Source organism: Hermetia illucens, chromosome 4, assembly GCF_905115235.1.
Source record: "Hermetia illucens chromosome 4, iHerIll2.2.curated.20191125, whole genome shotgun sequence".
NCBI lineage: Eukaryota > Metazoa > Arthropoda > Insecta > Diptera > Stratiomyidae > Hermetia > Hermetia illucens.
The window spans coordinates 4,585,469-4,611,943 of record NC_051852.1 but is presented as its reverse complement, the minus strand read 5'-3'; the positions used below and the strand labels follow the sequence as shown (position 1 = coordinate 4,611,943).

The 26,475-nt window shown below is 43.2% G+C and overlaps 2 protein-coding genes across 2 annotated transcripts in view; both read right to left on the bottom strand.

Moving 5' to 3' along the window:
* The window catches only part of LOC119655432, a 51,471-nt gene extending 35,243 nt beyond the window's left edge, over nucleotides 1-16,228 (bottom strand). Inside the window, exon 1 of the mRNA XM_038061325.1 lies at nucleotides 15,906-16,228. The gene's annotated coding sequence lies outside the window, so the exon portion shown is untranslated. The remainder of the gene's footprint in view (nucleotides 1-15,905) is intronic.
* On the bottom strand, nucleotides 4,439-25,722 carry LOC119655433. Its single transcript, XM_038061326.1, has 2 exons — nucleotides 22,074-25,722; nucleotides 4,439-5,432 (listed from the first exon to the last, which is right to left on the bottom strand). The coding sequence occupies exons 1-2, from the start codon at nucleotides 25,692-25,694 to the stop codon at nucleotides 4,698-4,700; spliced, it is 4,356 nt and encodes a 1,451-aa protein (XP_037917254.1). The 5' UTR covers nucleotides 25,695-25,722; the 3' UTR covers nucleotides 4,439-4,697.
* Between the last annotated feature and the right edge of the window lie 753 nt (nucleotides 25,723-26,475).

Below are 26,475 nucleotides of genomic sequence, written 5' to 3'. Positions count from 1 at the left end.
TAGTGCGAACTGCTGAATTGAAAATGACTACTTTATTAATCCTGGAACTGGAATTGATTCCTGATATTGGTGTTTCCTTATCTTAGATTAGATCATCAACATAGTATGCTGGTCCTAAGTCCTGGAGGGTTTGAGGCAAAGTACTCTGTACTATCCTCGATAAATCAAAAATAAAATGCTGAGATCAGGGAAAGAGATAAAGAAAGTATAGTTGGAGTTATTCCACTATGCTAAATCCTACCTGATCTCTCATGCTGACAGATCCCACGACAGGCGACCAAGAAAATGCATCCAATGTCGTTAGAAATAACATGATCTGTCTCCACCTCAGTCACACGGCAGAACGGGCCCCGGTTCTGTCGAGAAATGGGCAAGGGTTCTTGACACATGGACGGCGTCAGGACGTAAGTAAATTAGTCCGAACAAAATGTCTTTTCCTTTGCGAGTGCCAGTCCAGCACTCCCTAACGAAGCGTTAACAACACTGATTGCCACGCTTGAGTACAACTCATCATCCTTTGTGATCACAACCAGCGCTATATCGTCGGCGTAACCCACCGCCGTGGCCTCCTCCGGAACCGGAAAGTTAACTACATCATTATACAGGATGTTCGACAGTAGTGGGCCCAGTACAGAGCCCTGTTGGACACCTGCCGAGACAATGTACTCCTTGGGTCTATTATCGGTATTATACCAGATTGTCCGCTCCTGCAAGTAACTATCGATAATAGCGGCGAGGTAGGATCGAACACCAATGGTTGCCAGAGACTTTCGTATAAAGTTCCAATTGACCGAGTTGAATGCATTGCTCACATCCAGGGTGCCCACCACACAATATTTGCTGGTACAACCCTTTCCGTGAATTGCATTTTCGGCCGAGCCAGTAACCATTTTGATGGAATCAATGGTTGATATGACTTTACGGAACCCATACTGCCTATCTAAAAGGCCTCCTTGGCTCTCGACGACTGGGAGTAATCTATTACAAATAACCCGCTCGAACATTTTCCCCATAGCGTCTAGAAGACATATGGAAAGATACGCTCGGACATGCACGTTTTGAACAGTTCGGCGAACATATCAGGTCTACATTTGACGGCAAGTTAGGCCTTATTCGGTATACCCTCCAGAACTGGGGCTTTGCTGTCGCCTATTCGACCGCACATCTCCAGGAGCTCGTCCCTGGTGACTAGTGGAATCGGCGTCAGATTGAGGGGGCGGTGGAAGGTGTCAGTACCCCCCTCTTGCTTGGGAATAACCCCTGGATGGTTTTCAACAAAAGCATAGGACACGTGATCTGCGAAGATGATCGGCCTCTGAATCGACCTGTCAGGATTTTATAGGCACTACCCCCCGGATTTATGTTCGCTTCCAAGACTCCGCTGGATGGTGAGGTTGAGGTTCTTGCGGGTTTCCCTATGGGCATTCTCTTTTTGGCCTTGATCGATCCTACCTATCGCCCTCTGAGCCGTTCGTCTGGCACTGTGGCAAATCGATCGAAGGCTGGCAAGTTCATTATTCCACCAATAATTTGGTCTTTTAGTGGGGAATGAGTATCTGTAGGGATCGACGCGTCACATGCTTCAGAGATGCTTTGTGTAACATGGAGAGCTCTATCCGTGGAGGCAGGTCTAGTCACACCTCACTAAATGTTTGCCTATCCATCGCTTTTGCAGACCATCCTGGTAATCTTTTGGATTTCGGCTTCTGGTGTGCGGGCCTTGTGGCTCTGTCCTTAGTTCAAAGGTGATTGCCTGGGTTTGGCTGTACGTCAAGTCCTCGCTAACTATGCAAGACATGTCACGTGCTAGTGCAGGGCTGACAAAAGTCAGATTTACAATTGAATCAGATCCCCCTTTCTAATTAGTGTTTACATCATCTTCGTTAGTCAGAACTACATCCAACTGGGCGAATGCTTCTAATAAGCACCGCTCCCTTGCGTTAGTCTCTTTGCTGCCTCACTCGATAGCCCACTGATTAAAGCCACCGGCTATCACCTTTGGAGCTCGTCCCCATGCGTCATGAACTGGTTGGCTTCAAACACATCCAGTGTGAGGCTCGGTAGGGCGTAGCAGCTGTTTACGAATATACCGCTTATTTTTGTCCACACAAAGCCACTAGCCGTCTGACCAATGCTATATTGAATGACTTGACGACCGGATGCCCATATTGCCGCTCCACAGGTCGAATTTGTGGCCCATACACCACCGTCAAGATTTCTGTATGGTTCACTAATGATAGCAATCTTCATCGCGGATGCGTAAGTGGTCTCCGCAAGCAAATCTTGTGCGACCCTGCAATGATTGAGGTTTATTTGTATTAACCTCATTTTTTCGCTGCAGTTAACGCCTTCCTAAATTCTTGCCATTTACACACCGGTCATCCCGTCCCTCGTTTCCTTCGCACAAAATGCATTTGGGGTCTCTATCGCACTCCTTGGTAATATGTTCTTCCTTCCCATACCTTCAACATCTACGCTTCAACGCTAGTGCATGCCTTCGCGAAGTGTGCAAACATTAGGCATTTGAAGCACCTCTTTAAAGAGATCTGTTCCCTTAATCGGCAAACATCACGTCTAATATGAATCTTCCCATGGCCAACAACTTCTGCACTGTCTTCACTAGCAGTCGGATTGCGGCCGTTTGATTACCGCCATAAGCTTAGGCTCACGATAGATTCTTTGATGAATTTCTCCAACTTGAATTGTTGCTTCAAGGTAGTGCAGATCTCTTCTCTGGATGTTCATCGAGATTCCTGCACTGTAAATAGATCTGATGTTTTTGGGAACGAACCGCGACATTCTCCCCAAGTGAGTTTATAACTTGGTTACGAAAGCCGTCAGTTTTCCCCGCAGGATTTTTTCAGCTCAAACGTGAGATTCCTTTTCTGGGTTCTCCGGATTTTCCTAACATTTCCGCCTAGGTCTCTTAGGTCGGGGTCAGATTTCACCTTTCTCAGTATCTCGGCATACGTTGGATGTCCTCTGCTGGAGATTACAATTGCCTCCGGGGGAATTCGCACTTTTGATTTCTTGTTCCTTTTTTTGTTTACGACCTTAGTCCAACCACCGTTCTTATTTTCCTTCAGCTTTCCTTCGCTAGCCGGCATTCCTACTTTGGACACTTTGGGCCCTTCTGAACTTTTAGTTATGTTCGTTGGACTGGTCAAGACCTTTTTTTTCCTTTTTGGTGCCTGTTGATTCCCCAAAGCTTCACCTCTTTTTGTTTCGCACTCTCTTACTTGGTCGAAAGTCGATGACCTTGTGCTTTGGTGTCACTTGGGTCGCCAGTGACACTGTTGGAGCTGGGATGTCCGGCTTTTCCTTAGGCTTTCTTTCTTCTTCCTGTGACCTATTATAAAGCCCCCTGATGGCTCTGTCCATGTTCTTAATGGCTTGGTGCTCATTGTGCTTGTCCTTGATGAATTCGGACAGCTCAACTATTTTAGTCCCAAGCTGCATAAAAGGTAGTTCTTCTGGGTCAGGGCCCTGTTCTCGATGAGTCTTAGCCTTTTACTGACTCCTTCACCTTTTTCAATTGGTGAGCTCCTTTGTGCTTTCCTTTTTGGCGACTTTGGTATTGGAGGAGATCGTAAAATTGATGAGCTTTTTCTGAGTGGATCTATTTGCTGCTGCTGGAGTACCTTTTGATCAAATCGGATGAGTGTCGAAATCGCTTTTTTGGCCAGCTATCTCCTTTTAGCCCATCATTCTTTGCCTTTGCAATTGGTGTTCTTGGCAGAGTTGTGCTTCGTTTGAACACCTCCTTCTCCAAATCTAAATCACTTGTAACATTAGATACCACGGTGGCCAAGTTGTCCAACACCGGGGCACTGCGGTCGAGGGATATCGACGGCCGAGAGCCCGCTTGCTCACTCCCGAGAGCTGCCAGTACTGGGGTTCCGAGCATGGTTTTATTTTCTGGGTGTCCTTCCCATAGCCACCAGAGATGAGCAAAAACTAGCCCATTCACAGTCAGAAAAGAAAAGTGCATGAACACATATTTACATATCAATAGGTATATTCCTATCCGCCACCTGGGGTCGCGCCTGATTGGAGATCTGGCAACTCCTCACAGGTCTGTCTGTCCGTCTGTCCGGCCCGCGCATTTTTCCCGGAGACAGTTATAGTGATTGACACCAAATTTGGTAGAAAGATGGGAACTGTAAACGCTCACACAGACAGTGAGTCACATCCTTTTACGTCGAATTTGAGGGGGGTGGGTCCCCATACATGTAAAAGGAGGGTGTAATTATTTTTTCATCAAATATAGTCATGTGGGGTATCAAATGAAATGTCTCGGTTAGTACTTTCCGAAGTCGGTCTTAGTTTTGACATTTGCTGGAAAAGTGGGAACGGACCCATTGTCAGTAACTACCCAACCGAAAAATCTGAAAAATGGGGCGAATGCATACTCAAATCTCTTCATAAAAGAAATACACGTTTTCCATAAATTTATTCAGAAATTACAAATGACAATTTAATTTGGCTTAATTACTTATCATCTTATTCTGGCTAGGTCGCGACTAGTATTTCTGAGACCATGGTCGGCGATACGTCCCCCCAAATACGACGGGAAGTGGCGACAAAGGTGTGTAGTTTTGATGAGAGATGAAATGCCTGTAAACTATTATGAGTGACCAATTGCTTTAAATGTTCTAACCTCGAAAATTCCTAATTGAAGATTTTGAAGATTCAATTTAAATTTTTGCAATTTTCCGTTTCCGTTTTTGGCGACTTTGAAGCTTGTTTCCGGGGTTTTTTTCATTCTCTAATATGCGCCACTTTTCCAGCTCTTGTTCAGCTCGTAGTGCTTTCCCGAAAAGAGTTGTAGCACCAAATTCTTCAATGTAAGCGTCCCGTCTCGAATCTACATCAGAAATGATGTCTTTATATTGGAATTCCTCGCAAATATCCTTATTTCCAGATGCTGCCGCGTAATGGTAAGGTGTGAGGTTGTCCGAATCTGCAGTACATTTTGCTTCCATTTTCATCAACATTTTGAAAATGTCAAGGGTAGAAAAGCCTGGTTGGAATAATTTCATATCAAACTTGCTGGAATTTATAAGCCAAAGAGGAATCTTAAATCTCTGGTTCAGTCGATAGAAGAATTGTGATTGTTTTCCCTGTCTGGAACTTGCCTTCCAAGAACTAGCTTCAGATGCTGACAAATGTGAAATTGTCTTTCCGCTCGGAGTTGTCCAGGTTAAGTCGATGTCCCATTTCAGAAGGAATCCTAGCAACATAAAGTAATTGACGTCATCTGGAAATCTTTCTATGATGTCTATAAATATTTGGCGTTTCAGGCTGGATTCTTCCTTCAAAATGTCAGAGACACAATCGAAAACTTTCCATACACTCCACTGCGACAGATTTAAAAGAGTAGATGAGATTGTTCCTGTAGTTATCTGGGAACATCCCTGGTCATGGCAAACCCAGTTCCTGTTCTCTGGAATCATACTGTTCAGGAACATCAAGAAAGGATGATATTCAGAATTCCCATGCCTCCTTCTTTTGCAGAGCGCTCCATACATCGGTGAACATACCGAGCTGAAAAATATTCGGCAAAAGTACGATGTGAAAACTGAGGTCTCCCGTCAATAACTGCGAAAACGATTCCGAATTTGTATTGACCAACTTCAATTTCCCTAAGAAGGTCCTCAACTTCAGCTTGATAGTCCTCGAAAGAATTGATAATTTGCTTGAGGTCTTCTGGGTTGTATAGTGCCCAAAGTGCAAGCTTTTCATGTCGTGATAAGAAGGTCTCATACGCTCCTTCCGCTTCTTCCCTGGCAGTTGCATTTGCTTGATTGTAACGCATTTGATCCTTCAGAAATATCTCATACTTTTGCTTAACGTACATTTCAAACATTTCAGATTTATTACAATCTCTGAAGCCCACTTGGTTTTCTCTCTCCTGAGATTTCTCCGCATAAATATCTGCGAGGATTTTCAGGTGAAGGGGGATGGTGGTGAATTGCTCATCCTTCGAAGACAGTTTCAATCTAGCTTCCTTGAGGAACTTCTTGGCTTCACTTTCCTCGATCTCAAGCCCCTTCTCGGCTACCAGGTGCGAGAAAAGTTCACTTTGATCTTGATTTGACAGATCTTCGATTTCGTAACCAAGTGTATTCAAGGCGGTCTCAAGGTCGGCACGGAAGATGGGTCGAGTGGTTATGAAAAGTTTATACAAGCACGGACAGTCCTTGAGGTATTGTAGATAGTGTAGAACGATTTCCTTACAAGCGGGACATACTTCATCGAATCCGTCTAAGAACACGACCAGTTGGAGTTTAACCGATCCTTGTTGGTTGAAGGAACCACGAAAAACATTGATTTCAAACTGAGTTTTGAGCCTGGTATTTTCATGTGATTGTAACATTTCCAATAGAAATTCACCGCAATCGGAGAAGTTAAGGGGTCGGAGCGGTCTTTGTTCTTGTTGTTTTTTGTAAAAGAAATCCGAGTATATGCTAAGGTTGACACGAATTGTGTAGACAGTTCTGGAATCTTTGCCGAGTTGCTTGGACAAACTGGCAAGTAACTGTGATTTACCTGCACCAGGTATGCCATACAAAAGTATGATTTTGTTATCATTTATCTCCAGGAATTGTTTCTCACTCCAACTAACTTTTGGCGGTCCAGGTATGCTGGATAACATCCTAGTGGATCCAATGGAGTATCGCCATATGAGTTCGCCTTGTAGTTCTTGAAGCCAGTGAACATTCCCATTAAAGGAGGCAAGTTGTTGGTTCTTCAAAGTGGAAAAGCTGTCCCTCGTTTCAGCGATAACGATCACGTCGCTTTGGTTACCATTTTTCAAATAGTAGACGCCACCCTGGATATTGGTTGGAATATCAAATGGAGACCGATCGATGAAGTTGGGTCTTATACGTCGGCTAACATAATGTGAATTGTGGGTGAACGCAGCGAATTGCCTTCCACCCCCCATCCGGATTTCAGATTCCTCGTCGTTGCGATCAGCGACGAGCTCAAGCAAAGTATCTTCATCAACAAGATCTACTCCATCCGAAGATATCAGATCTCCCAGTTTAACACTTCGTCCTTGGAGAGTTACTTTGGAGTTTTCCAGTAACGCTTTCTGTGCGACATATTCGAGTTCCGAAAATTTCGTTTCAAGTAAGTTTGACTTGATTTCAATGAGTTCTTGTGTCTCCTGCTGAGCGTATTGAACTAAAGCAGAGTTAAATTCGTCGAAAACGCATGCATTAACAACGAAGATAATCTTTCTGCTGACCTTACACCCATTCGGCTTCTCGAGCATTAGTCTCAACACCGATTTACAATTGTCAGGTTTTGATTGAAGGTTGTCATTGTTACTGCAATCGATAATTCTCAGACTCCATTTGGTTGGCTCCTGGTTCTTTTGGGACAATGTACCACGATATGCCTCATTCAAAGCATCTTCAAATGCTAGATAAATGTATCCGTAGGTGAAGAGATAAGATTCTAGCCTCTTTGGATCCTCCAGTGTCAAGTAGTTTTCTCTCAATATATAAAACGTATTTAAGATTCGGGACAAATTAAGTTTAATATTTTCGACCCCGTAGTAGTAGTAGTAGAAATTTTATCAGATATTCCTTGAGATGGGTGCAATCGAAAGAGTACTTCATTGTCAGTTTGGCATTTTTCAGTTGATTAACTCCATCTATCTCGTAGCAGGTTAGGTGTTCGTCGAGTTCCCGTAAGAAGGCTGTTGCTTTTTTCGGTGTATAGAAAGTCCCAATGTTGTCCGCCATCCACTTACGCACTCCTCCCACCAATAAGCTAAGGTACGCTTCCTGATCTAACTTCCGATGAGTAATTTGTAGTTCGTCCTTGAGTAAGTCGAAAGTCTTCATTTGGTTAGGATAACTTACGACCAACCTGAATTTGTCATAAAAATCAATTATGGATTGATAGGTCGGTGGGGTGGGTAGAGTTTTGAAGAAATTCGCTTCCTCGCAGCTATCGAAGGAATTGATGTCAATGTGCAGTTTGTAGGTATCGAGGGTGAGGAATGCTTCCTCCCCCAAACATTTCTTCAGCGAGTCACGGAACTTCCTCATGTCTTCTGAGATTACGCGGCCGTTTAAGAAGTTCCCACTGAACTCATTCCATGAAGATACTTTCACTATAGTATGACCGGCCAGTTCACAGAAATTCCGTATAAATTTCTCGCTTCCGGATTGTTCAGTGATTTCAATATTTCGCTCGTCGTCTTCACAGTTTGTTATAAGATCTGCAATTTCTTTTGCGAATTCAATCGGCTCTTCAATTTCTGGTTCGCTATGGGGTATAAATCGAGTGCCAAAGCCTTTCGTTGTTTCGAAAGTTCCTGATGCTAACGCTTGAAATTCAAATTCGGCCACTGAGTCGTCTATCACTTTTCCAATGAGAATAGCTCGGAAAATTTGTGCTTGCAGCGTTAAGGTCTTATCTCCGTTTATGAATTTCTCTCGAAATGTTTTTCTGCCACAGTCAACAATTTCCCTAGCAATTGCATTGCGTACACAAAACTCTTCTGACAGAGCACGGCTATTTACGTCTCCAGGGGGTCGAAGAGCCTTTGCAAATCGGTCTGCTAACTCATTCAAATTGTTAGTCTGTACATAATCTGGAGGGGGAAGTTCCCTTTCTCTAGGTTGGCCGCTTGTGCTTGTTGTGCCAGTTCTGCGAGATTTCGAAATTCGTATGTCAAAGTCCACCTTCTCGCGAAATGCTATCTCCCGGGCCAATGCTACTCTTAATATGTTCACTTCATCTGGTCGTTTTCTGTATTTTTCCTTGAAATTTTCCGAAAGCATCGCGAAGCAGCTAAATCCCCTCTGAAATTCCAAGACATATTTCACCAAAGGATATAAATAATCCTTGCAAACTTTCACCTGCAGACTTAATTTTGTTTTACCTAGTAAAAAGTCAGCAAGGACGTTGACCAGCTTTGGAAAATCTGACTCAGTCAGCAGAAAAGACACTAATCGGCGCGTCAACTGGTTGTCTGTAGTCCTGATTCTGTATTTTCTGGCATTGGGGTCATTAATTTTTAGAAGAATATCATCCTCTAATGGGTTTTCCCTGTCAATTTCTAAGCACCCTGCGACAACTTCATCATCAATGTTTTCATTTGTTAGAAGTACTAAATCCTGAATGGTACAATCCGCGAAAATACCGGAAGTTGGGGAGTTGGATAAGTATCGAGAGCGGATTCCCTGAAATGACCGGAAATATTTCAGGATAGAATATTTATGTGTTTGGTTCGCAGTGAGTAAGTCGTTGAGTTTAATTTCTTCATGATCGCTCGATTGTTTGTGTTTAACTCGTAAAAGACGAGCTATTACTTCCCCATCCTTTTTGTATCTAACAACAACATCGCCAAATTTGTCAGCTTCAGGCAAAGCAGTTGCTATCTGAAAATCATCCACTTTTTTGTCTACCACTCGCCAAAAACACTGACTAAGAATTATTGTCTGGTATTCAATTTCGTGCAGGACATGTTTCAATCCTGCGGAAACGATCGTTCTGTTCTCAAAATCCTGATTTTCATTTGGTACGCCTCTTGGTCGTTCGGAGGTTGTGGGATGTAACATTGAATCTTGTCCGGATCTGTAAGAGAAGGAATCACGTGGAATTCACTGATGTTCAATAGAATAGTGTACGGAATTAAGGAGAGGATAGTATACTGAATTAACATTAGAACTGGCTCCCGATCTAGAAGAAATAATCACTCAAGACTCGGAAGATCTTTTTATTAGGGTAATATGCATTGTGTTGGATATTATGAAGAATTACTGGACTCCCCCTCGGGTAGCACCTTGTCATGGTGGGGGAGTCTGTGGTAGTTTAGAGTGTCCAAAGATACATGGAGATAGAAACAACAAATTGTAACTCTCCAAGTGGAAGAGTTATTGGGAGAACTGAATCCAGTTTTCGCAATATCTTCTGATTCTCGGATCTTCATACATCTGCTTGGTAGAACATATGAAGTTCTCTTGAACCGAATAGAAAACTAGGACGAACCGTAAGAATGCTTGTCAGGATATAATGACTTCTTCTACACCGATGGGTCAAAAACAGAACAGAGAAATTCGCTGAAATTAAGACCCCAGCGCTGGATGGAATTCCGAATATCGATTTGAAAGTGATAGCTAGGACAGCACCAGGTACGTTTGTCCAAATTTATACGGCATGACTTTGAGAAGGAGAATTCACCGGTCAGGGGAAGTTACAAAAGGTGATACTTATTCCGAAGCCGGGTAAACTCCTCATATCGACCGATATGTTTGGTCAATACCACTGGAAAACTATTTGAATGAGTAATATGCAACAGACTGCTCGTTATTGTCGAAAAGGAAGGAGGTCTTTCTGACAAGTAATTGGGATTTTGTAAGGGGAGATCAACCATCGCGATTGCGTCGAATCAACATGGTTACTAGCCTGGCACGGGTTGCAATACAAGACGACAAATGTTGCGCGGTGGTGACTCTCGATTTAAAAAACATGTTCAACAAAGCAAAGTGGACAAAAATCAAAGAGGGTCTAACCAAATTACAGGCCTCTCAAGTACATTGTACGCATCGTTGTTAAATATCTTCTTAGGAAAAGATTATACTGTGACTTGGACGATGGGCTGAAATTATTCCCGATAACGTGCGGGGTACCACAAGGTTCTGTTTTTAGTCCCTTATTGTGGTTCATTATGTACGATGGAGGGTTGACCCTACACCTTCCTAAAAATGTGGCGACCATTGGCTTTGCCGATGATATAACGATAACAGTAGTTGCGAAACGCCTAGACGAGATCGAGATCTACGGAAACGAAGCGATATGGGAGTTCAATTCTTGGTTGAAAAAGTCCAAACTATCACTTGCGAAATACTTGGGAGTAATGATTGACTAAAGGCTCAATTTCAAAAAACACATTGACTGCGCTGCAACTAAAGCGTCTTGCATCGCTGTAACGATCTCGAGGATACATTGGCGGACCATGACAAAGTCGACGTCGTCTTATTTCAAGGGTAGTTAGTTCTGTGCTACTGTACGCAGCTCCATTTGGGCAACGGTTCTGGAAAACAAATCAAACTGCGAAAAATTTGGAATGGCGTATCGACTAAAGAAGAGAGCAGAGCTTATCGAATAACATCAGGAGAAGCAGCATATGTACTAGCAGAGTTAACCACCACGGAAATCTTAGCGAATGAAGATCGGCGTCTCTACGACAAAATGTACGAAATCCGGGAGTCAAGCGTATTTCAATGGCAACTGGCACGGCTAGAATCCATGGTAGAATGGCAAAAGAGATGAGATGAGGTACAAACTGGTCGTTGGATCTACCGTATCATTCGGGGCATTTGAAAATAGATTTAAAGATGCCACGGGGAGTGAAACTTCGGGCTAACGCAGTTCTTAAGTGGACAGGGAGGTTATCGGGCTTATCTATATCGATTTGGCTACGACGATTCCCTATGCTGTCCAACACGTGGTAACGTGGTTGAAAATGCGAACCATGTTGTATTCGATTGCCCCAGGTTTACCGCACACCGAATTAGACTAGTGACAGTCGCAGACAGGCGCTTGACAGTCGAAACTATTGTGTATTCCAGTATGAACATACTGGAGTCAACGGAGGCTTGGAATCATGCTGTAAAGGAGTTGAAAACTATTCATCAGTAGCTTAGGCAAGAAGAGTTCCGAAAAAAACAAGAGAAGGAACCACAATGAGGCGCAGTTAAAAACTGATCCGGCCCCGCGATGCAATGCTGTATAGCAGTCCTGCGGGGAGAATGGAAGGAGAAGCAGGTTTCACCTTTCAAGGGTGAAAAAAAGGCAGACATTGAATCGATTTTAATAAGATGTTGTTTAACACCGAACCTTAAAAAGAGCAAAATTGTCAGGCTGGTGCTAGCAGCCGCTTGAATTTTCGTTGCGATAAAAATCTCTTAGCCATTATGTTGGGGTGACTTTTCACTCATTAACTATCATCCTCCTCATTTGAAGCCAGTTTTCTACTTTCTTTCAATGCCATTCCAATTGCAAAGAAATTAACTTTGGGTTTGCATGTGAACTTAAGATTGCGGTGTCGTCAGCAAAGGTGACTTGTGGTTAACCGGCTCACTGACAAATCGGCTGTGTAGTGAAGGTACAGGACAGGACCGAGTACAACCCCCTGAGGAACTCCTGCTTTGCTTTCAGATTGTTTACTGAGAAAGATATTCACCTGGATTCCCGATATTAATGAATTATAGAAACAACCAGGGAGTTGTGGTTTGATTTATTAATAAGACCAGCGTGTCAAACCTCGTCGAATGCATGCGCCACATCTAGAGATAGTGCTGTGCAATATCTTTTGCCTTCGAGAGTATTGTTTATTTCTGATACAATCCGGTGGGCAGTTGTTTCAATATTATTAATTTACAGGTGGCTTTTAGCTGTTTTTCACAATGAATAGTCATTGGAAACAGACAGCCTGCCTAGGGATCGTCGATTTAGACTGTGTTTTCTGGTTCCTTTAAGTCTGCTTCTTGCTTGGGGAGACCTATGTGGCTCAATTTGGCTCTCTTCAAAGTATTTGGTGTTGCTATACAGATGGCTTTCAGTTAAATCTTGTTGAAGTGCTCAAGCACTTCATCGATGTTAGATCTACTCCTTAATCGAAGGTCCAGTCCACTATTGTTGATTTTATTGTTTTGAATGTTCGCCAATTTGTGGATTTGCTCGTTAGTCCAGGTCAAGAGTTATTACACTTTGGCTTATTTGGACCGTGCTTATCATGGGAGATTAGTCTGATGATAGCTCATCTGCGCATCTGCATATGTTCCAGAATCCATGTAGCCATATCCAATCCGTTCGCTGACAAATTTGTACCGAGAATGTTTGACGAACCTTTTAAGAAGTCCATCCTATGTCAATAGTTCTGCGCTGCTTTGGTCGAATGATGCACTTCATTTGAAAGATTATTGTTTCATGGTCGCAATGCGTGTAATGATCACTAATATGCCTTTGGAGGCCCTTAGCCAGGGTATCACTGCCTATTATTGAACCCATTACTCCTCTTCAAAATATGTTTGATCTTTCGTATTTGTCAAAACTATGTTCAGCAGCGAGAAAGCCTTAAAAAGTATACGCCCTCTTACGTTTGTTCCACGGCTACCCCATTTTTCAGTCCAAGTGTGCAACTCCAATGTCCACTATAATTTTCGGATTATGCGATTCTGCGTCTCGGACCAAATGTTTGATCATCGATTTGTACTCATATCGTGCGAGGCTTGGCTGTCTGTTTGTCTATCTGTTCGTCTGTTTGTCTGTCTATCACACCCATTTTTTCAGAAATGGTTACTTCTATTGCCACCGCATGCATGGAGTCAGCAACATCGTTCTACCCTTAATCCGCTTCATGATGAAGTTTCTCAATGTGTGGTATATCAATTGCCATGCACCAACCCAGGACAAGGATGGTATCAATAAAGACGAATTCTGTATCCAACTGAAGTGAATTTTTGACAGGTTGCCCTCTAATGACATCAAAAACTATTGGGAGACTTCAACGCTAAAACTGGCGATGAACTGTTCCAAAGAGGCGTAATAGGAGCGCAGAGCCTCCATAATGAAATAAACGATAATGACCAAAGACTCATCGACTTCGTCAGCAGCAAAAGTTTAGTCGTAAGTTTCACAGGCAGACATTCAATCAAATCGACCACTTCCTCGTCGAAAAAACTGCCTCAAACATAGTGACCATTTGCAGGTTAGAGCGAAATACCGCTGCCGAATAGCCAAAAACATTGGTAGCCACAGGAGCTGGACTCCTTAAATCGATGGGAAAATTTGAAAGACGAAACGGACAAAGTGGTTTACGTATCCAGAATCAAGGGACATTTTGACGCACTAGCTCATTCTGGCCCTGAGGAAAGTCGTGATGGCGAAAAAATAGGGATGGTCTCCTGAGTACAGCATGTAAGGGGGGGGCATGTAGAACGAGGGAACAGTCGAGGTCTCAAAAGAAGGGAGAACAGAGCTCTGGATAACCGAATAAATTCCTAACATCTGGAGGAAAAGTGTAATTTGACAGTGTACAAAAAGGGTATAGTGAGAGAGAATATACAAACAACCTCATCAGGAAATACCAAGGTGGCTTCAGATCCGGACCATTGGCAATGGACCAAATATTCGCAGTCAAGCAAGTGCTTGAAAAGTGCTGGGAATATGACGTTAATGTGCACCAACTGTTCGCTGGCTTCTTTCAGGAGTATAATAGTGTAAATCATAATGCTCTGTACAGAATAATTCTATTAGAAATATCACCGAAGCTAGTCCGGGTAGTGAAAGTCACAATCATCAACAACGAGGACCAGGTAAAAATCCAAAATGAACTATAGTGTCAGGATTTAAGCAAGGGGATGGTCTCTCGCCCACCTTTTTTAACTTGGTGGTCGAATGCATTGTCAGGAAGGTGGCCTTAGTTGATACCAGAGATACGTTACTGGTAAAGTCTGCGCAACTGGTGGCGTACGTAGACAACGTGGATATTCTTGCCCGATCGATGCTTCGTGCGAAGGAAGTGTTCGAGCAGTTCGGGTCAGCAGCGAGTATAGTGGTGTGCTCAGGTGGTCAATAAATTCAAAACGAAATGCATGATCTAAATTCGAATGGCGGTCTGCAAAGCAGTTAGTTTAATTATTACAACTCGTTTCCAATCAACTTTCCACCTTAACGTGGAAGCCTAGGTGATGGATTCCCTAGCAACTCTTCTGTCAAACGAGGATTTCATGATCAGTAAGCCAAAGTGGACAAAAAAAAACTGCGCATTGATTTAACACTAGGTACTAAGGCTTTAGAGGAAATGATCGAACGACGCATCAAAAAAGGGAATCCTTTATTAGCACAGGAAACGTCGCGCAAGATGATGGCTCAGGTAAACCAAGTGGGAGCAGTTCTAGTGAATATGCCAACAGTCGATTTCAATCACGCTCTACAACGATTCTTTGACTCAGATTGTACTACGGAGGACGCATCAGCCAAGAATGAGTGCGAGATGTTTTATCAAAGTTCATTAAGCTGTTAGGCGGACGGAAGATCTACAGTGACTCAACCCTTCAAGGACGACAAAAGCGTAGTTCTACTAGGAAACTCCTGGGACAGGGCATTTGCGTGTTTCAGGCAACTGGAGAGACCCCTGGATAAGAATCCAGAGTTACGCATGGACTATCATAAGGCCATGAATGAATATGTCGAGTTAGGGCATATGGAGCTGCATAATGGATCGAAATTACAGGACGATCTCGCTCAGATATTGCTGAAGTGAAGAAAATGGGAGTTCGCGGTCTCAGCAGATATAGAAAAGATGTTCCGTATGGTGAAGGTGCAACCCTGTTACAGAAATTTTCAATGGGTTTTGTCCAGACTAACTAGAGACATGCCGGTCCAAGAATACGTGTTTACGACAGTATCGTTTGGGGAAACTTCAGCTTCATGTTTGTCAGTCAGAACTTTAGGTAGCAACCAGACATCTAAAGAAAACTTCTACATAGGCAACATGTTGAGCGGGACTGAAACCAGAAAAGGAGCCAAAATCCAAATCAATCAAATGACGGAACTATTGAGGTCAGGTAGCTTTAATCTAGAAAAGTAGAAATGTCATGTGCAAGACTAGGAACACAAGCCAAAATCCCGAAATTATAATTGGCTAGCCACATCGAACGAATGCACGAGTGAAGGATTTGGTGACTAGTACTGAAATGAATCTTTGGATCAAGGTATTGGAGGCGATGCATCCGGGAGGCCAAGGCTCGACTTGGGCTGAAGCGTCATCGAAGATACTACCAAGTTTGGTGGGAATCGCACTATTACTAACAGAACAGAACAGTTCTACACTAAAATATTCTTACACCAGAAATACACAAAATCGTTCATACCTGAAGCGCTGAGCTTCCGGTTTTCCACTTGTTTAACTAGAGCACCCTTTTCCACTTAACGATCGTCTTCACTGCATTTCTTTGTTTGATGGGACCACGTTGAAAACACATCCGAAAATTTCCGATATTCACGACAAAGGTAGTAGTTTATTCGATCACGTATTGAAGGAGTTTACCTCCTGATGCTAAATTTACCTCCGCTAAAATAAACTTAAAAGAAATAATTGCCCTTTGATAACGAGTTCGGGGCGGGTATTTCACTCTTATTCAATGACCGAGTTCGCTTTAACTGAACAAGACAAAAGAAATAAGATTGAGTTGTATCTTATCGCATCCAGCTAAGAAATGCAATGAGTCGCTCTTAAATAAGTACGAAAATTGGTTGTATCATATACGAGTATGGATGTATTATTCGATTAGATTAAACTGCTAATTACAGATTACGATTCGTGGAGCTGTTGTGCCGATTCATTACATAGAGGTAGCGTGCACTCATATCTTGCACTAGACTAGGAAAAAATCTTTAGTATTGGCTTACACCGAACAATTTCTTGGAATATCGAATAAAGATTTTGACGAATGGGAATCTGTACTGCGAACTGTTGAATTGGAAATGACTACTTTATTAATCCTGGAACTGGAATTGATTCCTGATATTGGTGTTTCCTTATCTTAGATTACGTTACCAATGAAACTCCGTCATGTCTGTAACATAGTATGCTGATCCCAAGCCCAGGTAAAGGAGGACGGTTTGAAGCAACGTACTCTGTACTATCCTCAGTAAAACAAAAATAAAATGCTAAGATCAGGGAAAGCGATAAATAAAGTATAGGTGGAGTTACTCCACTATGCTAAATCCTACCTGATCCGTCATGGTAACAGATCCCACGACAGGCCGACCAAGAAAATACATCCAATGTCGTTAGAAACAACATGATCTGTCTCCACCTCAGTCACACGGCAGAACGGGCCCCGGTTCTGTCGAGAAATGGCCAAGGGTTCTTGACACATGGATGGCCTCAGGACGTAAGTAAATTAGTCCGAACAAAATGTCTTTTCCTCCGCGAGTGCCAGTCCAGCACTCCCTAACCAAACCTTAACAACACTGATTGCCTCGCTTGAGTTCAACTCGTCATCCTTTGTGATCACAACCAGCGCTATATCGTCGGCGTAACCCACCGCCGTGGCCTCCTCCGGAACCAGAAAGTTAACTACATCATTATACATGATGTTCCACAGTAGTGGGCCCAGTACAGAGTCCTGTTGGACACCTGCCGAGACAATGTACTCCTTGGGTCTATTATCGGTATTATACCAGATTGTCCGCTCCTGCAAGTAACTATCAATAATAGCGGCAAGGTAGGCGGGAACACCAATGGTTGCCAGAGACTTTCGTATAAGGTTTCAATTGGCCGAGTTGAATGCATTCCTCACATCCAGGGTCACACACAATATTTGCTGGTACAACCCCTTCCGTGAATTGCATTTTCAGCCAAGCCACTAACCATTTTGACGGAATCAATGGCTGATCTGACTTTACGGAACCCCTATTGCCTATCTGAAACACCCCCTTGGCTTTCGACGACTGGGAATAATCTATTATAAATAAGCTGCTTCAACATTTTCCCCATAGTGTCTAGAAGACATATGGGTCTATAGGAGGACGGTTCCCCTGGAGGTTTGCCAGCCTCAGGCAGCAGCACCAGCTTCTGCCGCTTCTATAGTGCAGGAAAGAAACCCTCGGATATGCACGTTTCGAACAGCTCCGCAAACATATCTGGTCTACATTTGATGGCAAGCTTGAGGGCCTTATTCGGTATGCCGTCCAGAGCTCGGGGTTTTGCTATTCGACTGTACATCTCCAGCGGCTCGTCCTTGGTGACTAGTGGAATCGGCGTCACATTCAGTGGGCGCTGGAAGGTGTCAGTACCCCCCTCTTGCTTGGGAAATAACCCCTGGATTGTTTTCAACAAGAGCATAGAACACGTGATCTCCGGAGATTATCGGCCTCTGAATCGTCTTGTCACGATTTTATATGCGCTACCGCACGGATTTATGTTCGCTTCCAAGACTCCGCTGGATGGCGAGGTTGAGGTTCTTGCGGGTTTCCCTATGGGCATTCTCTTTTTGGCCTTGATCGATCCTACCTATCGCCCTCTGAGCCGTTCGTCTGGCACTGTGGCAGATCGTTCGAACGCTGGCAAGTTTACTATTCCACCAATAATTGGGTCTTTTAGTGGGGAATGAGCATCTCTAGGCATCGACGAATCACATGCTTCAGAGATGCTTTGTGTAACATGGAGAGCTCTATCCGTGGAGGCAGGTCTAGTCACACCTCACTAAATGTTTGCCTATCGCTTTTGCAGACCATCCTGGTAATCTTTTGAATTTCGGCTTCTGGTGTGCGGGCCTTGTGGCTCTGTCCTTAGTTCAAAGGTGATTGCCTGCGTTTGGCTGTACGTGAAGTCCTCGCTAACTATCCAAGACATGTCACGTGCTAGTGCAGGGCTGACAAAAGTCAGATTTACAATTGAATCAGATCCCCCTTTCTTATTAGTGTTTACATAATCTTCGTTAGTCAGAACTACATCCAACTGGGCGAATGCTTCTAATAAGCACCGCTCCCTTGCGTTAGTCTCTTTGCTGCCTCACTCGATAGCCCACTGATTAAAGCCACCGGCTATCACCTTTGGAGCTCGTCCCCTTGCGTCATGAACTGGTTGGCTTCAAACACAACCAGTGTGAGGCTCGGTAGGGCGTAGCAGCTGTATACGAATATACCGCTTATTTTTGTCCACACAAAGCCACTAGACGCCTGACCCATGCTATATTGAATGACTTGACGACCGGATGCCCATATTGCCGCTCCACAGGTTGAATTTGTGGCCCATACACCACCGTCAAGATTTGTGTATGGTTCACTAATGATAGCAATCTTCATCGCGGATGCGTAAGTGGTCTCCGCAAGCAAATCTTGTGCGACCCTGCAATGATTGAGGTTTATTTGTATTAACCTCATTTTTTCGCTGCAGTTAACGCCTTCCTAAATTCTTGCCATTTACACACCGGTCATCCCGTCCCTCGTTTCCTTCGCACAAAATGCATTTGGGGTCTCTATCGCACTCCTTGGTAATATGTCCTTCCTTCCCATACCTTCAACATCTACGCTTCAACGCTAGTGCATGCCTTCGCGAAGTGTGCAAACATTAGGCATTTGAAGCACCTCTTTAAAGAGATCTGTTCCCTTAATTGGCAAACATCACGTCTAATATGAACCTTCCCATGGCCAACAACTTCTGCGCTGTCTTCACTAGCAGTTGGATTGCGGCCGTTTGATTACCGCCATAAGCTTAGGCTCACGATAGATTCTTTGATGAATTTCTCCAACTTGAATTGTTGCTTCAAGGCAGTGCAGATCTCTTCTCTGGATGTTCATCGAGATTCCTGCACTGTATGTAGATCTGACGTTTTTGGGAACGAACCGCGACATTCTCCCCAAGTGAGTTTATAACTTGGTTACGAAAGCCGTCAGTTTTCCCCACGCAGGATTTTTTCAGCTGAAACGTGAGATCCCTTTTCTGGGTCCTCTGGATTTTCCTAATACTTCCGCCTAAGTCTTTTAGGTCGGGGTCAGATTTCACCTTTCTCAGTATCTCGGCATACGTTGGATGTCCTCTGCTGGGGATTACAATTGCTTCCGGGCGAATTCGCACTTTTGATTTCTTGTTCCTTTTTTTGTTTACGACCTTAGTCCACCGTCACAGTCACCGTTCTTATTTTCCTTCAGTTTTCCTTCGCTAGCCGGCATTTTTACTTTGGGCACTTTGGGCCCTTCTGAACTTTTAGTTCTGTTCGTTGGACTGGTGAAGACCTTTTTTTTTCTTTTTGGTGCTTGTTGATTCCCCAAAGCTTCCCCTCTCTTTGTTTCGCACTTTCTTACTTGGTCGAAAGTCGATGACCTTGTGCTTTGGTGTCACTTGGGTCGCCAGTGACACTGTTGGAGCTGGGATGTCCGGCTTTTCCTTAGGCTTTCTTTCTTCTTCCTGTGACCTATTATAAAGCACCCTGATGGCTATCACCGTGTTCTTAATGGCTTTGTGCACGTTGTGCTTGTCCTATGAATTCGGACAGCGCAACTATTTTAGTTCCAAGCTGCATAAAAGGGAATTCTTCTGGGTCAAGGCTCTGGTCTCGGTGAGTCTTAGCAAGATTACCCCTTTTATAGGCTCCTCCACCTTTTTCAATTGCTGAGCTCCATTCCAGCTTTTGCCGGCTTCGGTATTGGAGGCGATCGTAAAATTGATGAGCTTCTCCTGAATGGATCTATTTGCTGCTATTGGAGTACCTCTTGATCAAATCCGATGAGTACCGAAATCGCCTTTTTGGCCAGCAATCTCCTTTTAGCCCATCATTCTTTGCCTTTGCAATTGGTGTTCTTGGCAGAATTATGCTTCGTTTGATCACCTCCTTCTTAAAATCTAAAACGCTTGTAGCATTAGATGCCACGGTGGCCAAGCTGCTCACCGCCGGGGTATCGCGGTCGAGGGATAGCGACGGCCGGGAGCCCGCTTGCTCACTCCCAAAAGTCGCCGGCACTGGGGTTTCAAGCTCCTGCACCGTAACTTTACTCCTTCTGAATTCGTTCATGTTGGTTTTATTTTCTGGGTGTCCTTCCCATAGCCGCCAGAGATGAGCAAACACTAGCCCATGCACAGTCAGAAAAGAAAAGTGCATGAACACATATTTACACATCAATAACTGTGCCCCTATCCGTCACCTGGGGTCGCGCCTGATTGGATATCTAGCAACTCCTCACAGGTCTGTCTGTCCAGCCCGCACATTTTTCCCGGAGACGGTTATAGCGATTGACACCAAATTTGGTAGAAAGATGGGAACTGTAAACGCTCACACAGACAGTGAGTCACATCCTTTTACGTCGAATTTGAGGGGGGTGGGTCCCCATACATGTAAAAGGAGGGTGTAATTATTTTTTCATCAAATATAGTCATGTGGGGTATCAAATGAAATGTCTCGGTTAGTACTTTCCGAAGTCGGTCTTAGTTTTGACATTTGCTGGAAAAGTGGGAACGGACCCATTGTCAGTAACTACCCAACCGAAAAATCTGAAAAATGGGGCGAATGCATACTCAAATCTCTTCATAAAAGAAATACACGTTTTCCATAAATTTATTCAGAAATTACAAATGACAATTTAATTTGGCTTAATTACTTATCATCTTATTCTGGCTAGGTCGCGACTAGTATTTCTGAGACCATGGTCGGCGATACGTCCCCCCAAATACGACGGGAAGTGGCGACAAAGGTGTGTAGTTTTGATGAGAGATGAAATGCCTGTAAACTATTATGAGTGACCAATTGCTTTAAATGTTCTAACCTCGAAAATTCCTAATTGAAGATTTTGAAGATTCAATTTAAATTTTTGGAATTTTCCGTTTCCGTTTTTAGGGACTTTGAGGGTTTTTTCCGGGTTTTTTTTTCATTCTCTGATACGCGCCGCTTTTCCAGCTCTTGTTCAGCTCGTAGTGCTTTCCCGAAAAGAATTGTTTCACCAAATTCTTCAATGTAAGCGTCCCGTCTCGAATCTACTTCAGAAATGATGTCTTCATATTGGAATTCCTCGCAAATATCTTTATTTCCAGCAGCTGCAGCGTAATGGTAAGGTGTGAGGTTGTCCGAATCTGCAGTACATTTTGCTCCGTTTTTCACCAACATTTTGAAAATGTCGAGGGTAGAAAAGTCTGGTTGGAATAATTTCATATCAAACTTGCTGGAATTTATAAGCCAAAGAGGAATCTTAAATCTCTGGTTCAGTCGCTGGAAGAATTGTGATTGTTTTCCCTGTCTGGAACTTGCCTTCCAAGAACTAGCTTCAGATGCTGCCAAATGTAGAATTGTCTTTCCGCTCGGAGTTGTCCAGGTTAAATCGATGCCCCATTTCAGAAGGAATCCTAGCAACATAAAGTAATTGACGTCATTTGGAAATCTTTCTATGATGTCTATAAATATTTGGTGTTTCAGGCTGGATTCCTCCTTCAAAATGTCAGAGACACAATCGAAAACTTTCCATGCACTCCGCTGCGACAGATTTAGAAGAGTAGATGAGATTGTTCCTGTAGTTATCTGGGAATATCCCTGGTCACGGCAAACCCAGTTCCTGTTCTCTGGAATCATACTGTTCAGGAACATCAAGAAAGGACCATTCTCCGCGTTTAGGATGATATTCAGAATTCCCATGCCTCCTTCTCTTGCAGAGCGCTCCATATATCGGTGAATATACCGGGCTGAAAAATATTCGGCAAAAGTACGATGTGAAAACTGAGGTCTCCCGTCAATAACTGCGAAAACGATTCCGAATTTGTATTGTCCAAATTCAATTTCCCTTAGAAGGTCCTCAACTTCAGCTTGATAGTCCTCGAAAGATTTGATAATTTGCTTGAGGTCTTCTGGGTTGTATAGTGCCCAAAGTGCAAGCTTTTCATGTTGTGATAAGAAGGTCTCATACGCTCCTTCCGCTTCTTCTCTGGTAGTTGCATTTGCTTGATTGTTTTGCATTTGGTCTTCCATAAATATCTCATAACTTTGCTTAACAAACATTTCAAACAACTCAGATTGGTTACAATCATTGAAGTTGCTTTTCCCTTCCTGTCGTTTCTCCGCATAGATGGCTGCAAGGATCTTCAGATGAAGGGGGATGGCGGTAAATTGCTCATCAGTTTCATCAGACAGTTTCAGCCTAGCTTCCTTGAGGAACTTCTTGGCTTCACTTTCCTCGATCTCAAGCCCCTTCTCGGCTACCAAGTGCCAGAAAAGTTCTCTTTGATCTTCATTTGACAGATCCTTGATTTCGTAACCAAGTGTATTGAAGCAACGTTCAAGTAAATGACAGGAGTTAGGCTGAGCGGTTATGAAAAGTTTACGCAAGTGTGAACAATCTTTGAGATGCTGCATATAGTTTAAGACGATTTCTTGGTGGTCGGGACGTATTTGATCGAATCCGTCCAGGAGTACGACCAGTTGAAGTTTAACCGATTCTTGACGGTCGAATAAAGCCCGAAAAAGGTTGATCTCGAATTGCGTATTTAGTCTAGTATCCTCGTGTGATTGTGACATTTCCAGTAGAAACTCCCAGCACTCGGTATAATTAGGTGGTTGAAGTTGCTTGTGCTCTTGTTGTTTTTCATCTAGGAAATGTCTGTACATATTAAGGTTTATACGAATTGTATAGATAGCTTCAGTCTCTTTGAGGAGCTCTTTAGACAAACTGTCAAGCAATCGCGATTTACCATCACCAGGTATGCCACATACAAGTACGACTCGATTGTCATTTACTCTTAAGAATTGCTCCTCACTCCAGGTAGTTTTCCGTGGTCCAGGTATCTTGGTTAATATTTCAGTGGATCCAATTGAGTCTCGCCATATCAGACCACCCTGCAGATTTTGAACCCAGTGAACATTACCATTAAAATTGACAAGTTCACGATCCTTCAAATTTGAAAAGCTTTTCCTGGTATTAGCCACGACGATGGCATCACTTGGATCGCCATTTCGCAAATAATAGACACCGTTAGTGATATTAATTGGAATATCGAATAAGGAACAATCGACGAAGTTTTGTCTTATACGTCGGCTAACATAAAAAGAGTTGTAGACCAAGAAGCCAAATTGTCTTCCACTCCCCATGCGAATTTCACTTTCCTCGCCATTATGACAAACGAGGAGCTTAAGCAAAGTATCTTCATCAATAAGGTCCACTGCATCTGAAGTGATAAGATCTCCCAGTTTGACTTTTTGGCCTTGTAGAATGACATTCGACTCCTCCAAAAGTCTTTTTTGGATCACATAATCGAGTTCTGAAAATTTCGTTTTAAGCAGGTTGGACGGAATTTCAACGTGTTCCGGTGCTTCCGCTGTCAACTTGACGTTGTTCAACGGATTAACTTCATCTATTTTGAAGATATTTAGGTGCTCGTTGAGTTCCTGTAAAAAAGTATTGGTTTCCTTCAGCGTAAACAAAGTGCCAGGACTGTCCATTATCCATTTATTTACGCTTTCGAGCAGGAAGCTAGTGTATCCTTCCTCATCTAGTTTTGGTTCTACTTTTCTTAGCTCTTCCCCTACTAGCTGACGAATCTTCATCCGACTAGGATAATTAATGACTAATCTGAATTTCTCATAGAAATCAACTATAGATTGATATGTTGGTGGGAGGGGCAGGGGTTTGAAGAAATTCGCTTCCTCGTAACCATCGAAGGGATCGAACTCAATGTGTAGCTTATAAATGTGAATGGAATTAAAATTTTCATCCCCCAAAAGTTCTCTCAGCGAGTCCCGGAACTTGTTCACACTATCTGAGATTGAACGGCCTTTTATAAAGTTCCCGCTAAACTCATTCCACGAAGATACTCTCACTATAGCATGACCGGAGAGCTGACAAAGATTCCGAATAAATTTCCCACTTCCGGATTTTTCAGTGATGTTAATATTTCGCTCATCGTCTTCACATTCTGTTACAAGATCTGCAATTTCCTGTGCAAATTCAATTGGGTCTTCAATTTGTGGTTCACTATGAGGTGTAAATCGATTGACAAAGCCTTTGGTTGCTGGAAACCGTGTGGATGCAACCGTTTGAAATGTTTCTTCAGCCTCCCAATCACTTATCAGTTTCTCGATGAGAAGTCTCCTAACGACTTTTGCTGATGGTGACAGTTCTCGATGTCCTTTTATGAATTGGTCGTTCAATCTTTTCTTCGTACAATCAACGATTTCCCTAGCAATCTCGTTACGTTTGCAAAAATCCTCTGATAGAGGAGAGCCTGTCATGTCCCCAGTTGGGCGAAGAGCCGCTTCGAATCGATCGACCAATTCATCCAGTTTGGTATCCTGCGTCATTTTTATGGTTTCATTATTTTCAGGAGTGTCGGGAGGGGTCTCCAGGATTTGAATTTTAAAGGCTCGCCTCATCCGAAATGCTATATCTTTAGATAGCGCCGTTCGTAGTATGTCCACTTCGTTTGGTCGCTCTCTGGATTTTATCCTGACCTTTCCCGAAAGCAAAGCGAAGTAAGATTCTTTGTCCTTTTCAAATTTCAGCACGTGTTTTATCAAAGGATATAGATAATCTCTGCAAACTTTGAACTGGAGACCTATTCGTTTTTTCGAGAGTAAACAGTCCGCCAGTACGTCAACCAACTTATAAAAGTCTGATTCGGCCAGTAGAAGTGGCTCTAATTGGCATGTTAACGTGCTGAATGTGTTTTTAATTCTATACTTTTTCGTATTTTGATCCTCAATTCCGAGGAGAACATCACTCTCTAAAGGGTTTTCTCTGTCCACTTCGAAATACTCTGCGATAACTTTCTTGTCAACATCACCGTTTGTCAGAAGCACTAAATCTTGAAAGGTGCAATCAACGAAGAAATCAGACTGACAAAAATATTGAGCTTGGATTTCTTGAAATAAGTGAAAATATTTCACGAGTCGATATTTATCTGATCTGTTCACACTAAGCCAATGGTCCAGGTTGATTTTATTAGGAACCCTACAACTGCGAATCGATTGCTCGTCCTCAACATGTAATAAGCGGACTACTCCTTCTCCATGGTGCTCATACCTGACTAGAGTGTCGTTGAATTTCTCCGCGCCAGGCCACTCAGCTGCTACCAGAAAATCAGTTAAGCCATTTTTAAGTACGCGCCAAAAGCACTGGCTAAGGATAATTGTTTGGTATTCCATCCCAATCGTTGATCGTCGAAGTCTACTTTCGGTCATATTGGTCTTCGTAAATATAAAATACCTCAAACTGGCTGTAAGTAAATAGAAAAAAAAAAAATTAGGCACGCAACTAGGTTCGCGCGGTTTGTCAATAGATGGCTCCAGCGATTTTGACACATCTAAAATGTCATGAACCAAGCTGAGACATATGGTAAACAAACCACTTTGACACATTTGTGATTTTACTGTGGCGTCATATACTTTTAGTTCCTTCAAAACCGGTCCTTCGAGGAGGAAAGCCAAAGAAGTTATCGCAAGGACTCCAATGGCAATTGAGTGACATAAATCGCCATTAAAAAAGACCGACGCAGATCCTCATACACAATTCCCAAGGCACGTAAAATATCCCGCTTGGTCCGGTTCCGGGTTCTTTATGATCGACGTGTCAACGAACGTGTCAAATCTAAAATTTACACCAATTTCGTTTGTCCTGTCGCTCTTAATGGTTCTAAGTGTTGGCCGACTATAAGAGACAATGAACGGCGTCTTGCGGACGGAGATATTGCGTTGAGCTAGTGGCGTGACACGTTTTGATCACATCCTAAATGAGGATATCCATGGAAAATCTGCGACAGAGGCGTTTTCGATAATATGGTCATGTAATTCGCGCTAACGAGAAATTCACTTGTCAGTATTCGTCTGAACATCGAAGTCGATGGTAAACGACAAAAAGGCCGGCCAAAACAAGGGGGGCTTAATACGCTGGATGCATCCAGATCAGATATTTGATGAGGCCAAATGGCGACGTCGAACACGACGAACCGACCCCACTTGTGAA